General features: G+C 38.0%; 1 protein-coding gene across 1 annotated transcript in view; it reads left to right on the forward strand.

Moving 5' to 3' along the window:
- Positions 1 to 2,834: 2,834 nt before the first annotated feature.
- The window catches only part of sdr42e2 (short chain dehydrogenase/reductase family 42E, member 2), a 10,676-nt gene continuing 10,442 nt past the window's right edge, over positions 2,835 to 3,068 (forward strand). Inside the window, exon 1 of the mRNA XM_032538104.1 lies at positions 2,835 to 3,068. This exon is cut by the window's right edge and continues 159 nt beyond it. Within this exon, the coding sequence (XP_032393995.1) occupies positions 2,850 to 3,068 (219 nt within the window). The 5' untranslated portion in view covers positions 2,835 to 2,849.

The raw sequence follows: 3,068 nt of genomic DNA on the forward strand, positions 1-3,068 counted from the left end.
ATGTCAGTAGTAACAGCTGAGAAGATTTGGGTCTGTGGTAAACAGGTACAGGGATCCCTGGTCCTGTTAAATTAATGTTAAAGGATCAGCTAAGACCACTGAAATTCTAAAGAATAAGAACCGCTGATTTAAATAAGTTCTATTCCTTTAACCTTTGTGCCAAGGCTCAGTAATGTTTGGCCCTCATCCTCTGTGCCCCACTTACTGTATTTACTTTTTTGGGAAAATAAAGACTATTTGTTCATTTTATGAAACACTGAATTAATTATTTACAGTTACATTTAGAGATGCACCGAGGTTAGAGAAGCACAGTAGTGGCCCAACGTTGCAGTATAGTATATTATACCTCAGATGTGTTTCATCAGATTTCTGCTCATGTTTACAACTTTGTGCACATTCAAAATATAACTCCTCCCATCTCTGTTGTCGGAGATTCGGAGAGTTGTAACATAGTCTGCTGGGCATGTTATTTCTCCGTTGATATGGTGGATCTCATTCAGACCGTCTGACAGACACAGAGGGCCATTTGGGTCTCCGACAAAGTTTAGAGGAGGCCGTACGCTGCTCTTCATCGGAGGTCTACGCACAGATGGAACACGTCCCTGCCCACAGCAGAGCGAGTCCACTAAAAAGAACACTTACCATTCGCGCTGCTCACCTCTATTGTTACAGAGAGAGAGGACACGAAGCGACGGACGGGTCTGCGATACTCAGAGCACATACCTGAAGCCGGGGAAGTGCACCTGGGACGGATCGTGAAATTGCGACCAATTCGAAAATTCCGCACACAGGGAGCGCTCTTGAACCCCCTCAGTCTCTGAAAGCACAACTAGTCGATCACGAGTGGCTCAACCGGTAGATCTATAGATAAACTCATCGTTCAGAAATTTGACCGACCGGGTTGACAGTTCAGCGTGAAAATCGGGGGTGTGGCGTGTGGGCGTGTAATATAAATATTCATTATTCATTTTAAGGCTATATATACTATATATAGGCTATATATATATATATATATATAGGCTATATATATATATATATATATATAAAATTTATATATTCATTTTTAAGGCTATATATAGCATATATATACATATATATTAGTCTAATATATATATCTATATATATCTATATATATATCTATATATATATCTATATTTATATATATAGATATATATAGGCTGTATATATATAGATATATATATATATTGGCTATAATATAGATATAATATATTATATATATATATATATACATCCTATATATATCTTTATTAAATATATATCTATATATATATCTATATATAGATATATATATAGATATATATAGATATAGCCTTAAAATGAAATCTTATAGCCTGACCTACTCTTGGGAGCAATCCTTGTCTCTACTTTTGTTGACTGCCAACTGTATTGAATCTCTGGGGTTAAGCTGGTTGTTTCACTTTAAAGTGAAGTTAAAGGGAACAACATTAAAAGGTAGCTACTTGGGCACTTAATAACTGGCATGGAAGGTGGCTGCTCGTCCACCTGATGGTACAGGAGCTGGAAACCCGATCCTCACTGCCACGGGGCCTCGCGCTGCGTCCTGCATCTAGACATTACGATAGGAGGGTCCTCCTGGCTGAAGGTGCAGGGGATGAAACGGGACACGTCAGGAGCCACCACGAGAGGAAAGGACAGGTATCCTCTAGACTGAATTATTTCATGAGCCAACAGGCACAGGTATGGATGTGAGAGATCGAAAGGAATGTTAAGGTAAGTCTATTAATTTGAGTGTTAGGAAAGTTTAAATTGTAGCCTGATAATCAATCTAAACTAAGCAATATCATCCGTGTCATTTATTCATCACTTTGAGTTTGAATCCTGCTAAATGTCTAGTTAGCTGAGGAATAATACAGGTTTTGCTTAATGGATGGCGTGAAGTTATAGGATTTTTATATTACTAACTCAGACCTTACAATGGGCTAATGCACCTTTAGCTTACTGGTGAATATTGTATATGGATTCAAAGCTTCCATCAGGTTATTAAGTTATTGTGTTTGTAAAGTGCTCGTTGAAAATGTGAAACGGGTCGATTGCTTGGCCAGTAGTATTTCTGCTTGTATAATTCTCCAAAAACTAATTGTAGCCGACCCCAAACCGTTCCTAAAGCAGCTCATGCTGAAAATAACAGCAACATTGTGTCACGTTTAGCTTCAAACAATGTTTAAAAAACTGGTATAATTTTTTTTAGGGTTACTTTTTGGCACATATACAACAATATTTGTCCATTTAAATAGTTAAATCCAAATATTAAATGTTACAACTAAATGTAAAATCTAAACGCTAAATCTAGATCTAAATGTTAAATCTAAATCTAAATTTTAAATCTAAATATTAAGTCTAAATCTAAATGCTAAATCTAAATGTTGAATCTAAATATTAAGTCTAAATCTAAATGCTAAATCTAAATGTTAAATGTAAGTGATAAATCTAAATCTAAATTTAGATGTTAAATCTGCTTTAGGTGAAACTAAATATTTAACTAATCTGCAAAATAAAAATGCCAAAGTACCAAAATAAAAGCTTGAGAAGGTTAGTTTGTGTTTATAGTATCAATTAACAAACCAAAAATAAAAATAAAAACCTCTCAAATGGACTCTTGGACATGGATTATCGTAACAATAACTGCCTAAAATAGTAAACACGTTGGGAAAAACTGTATTTGAAGAGTACTTTGAGTTTTTAGTGTCACTTTTTTTATGAATGGTGCGGGACTTATGACTATAGCCAGCCAGGAGGGGGGCTCCCTTTGACTGATCTGTCTTGTTCGCTTGCATAAAGGCCAGCAAGAGCCTGTCTCTCTTTGCCAGATGAAGCAGCTTCCCTGCCACAGTGTCCCCCTTTGTCGCATGCAGGCCAGCGGAGACCACATGCACAACTTCTCCTACCAGCCATGGCCCAACCACCCGGCTCCGGCCATGGCCTCCAGCCTGGCCGTGGCCACCCGCCACAGGGTAAGTGGAGCCGTGGCAGCCAGCTGCAACAACCCAGAGTGTGTGGTCTCCAGACTGGGAGAGGAGGCAGCACTG

The sequence above is a fragment of the Etheostoma spectabile genome, chromosome 15 (genome assembly GCF_008692095.1).
Source record: "Etheostoma spectabile isolate EspeVRDwgs_2016 chromosome 15, UIUC_Espe_1.0, whole genome shotgun sequence".
Classification (NCBI taxonomy): domain Eukaryota; kingdom Metazoa; phylum Chordata; class Actinopteri; order Perciformes; family Percidae; genus Etheostoma; species Etheostoma spectabile.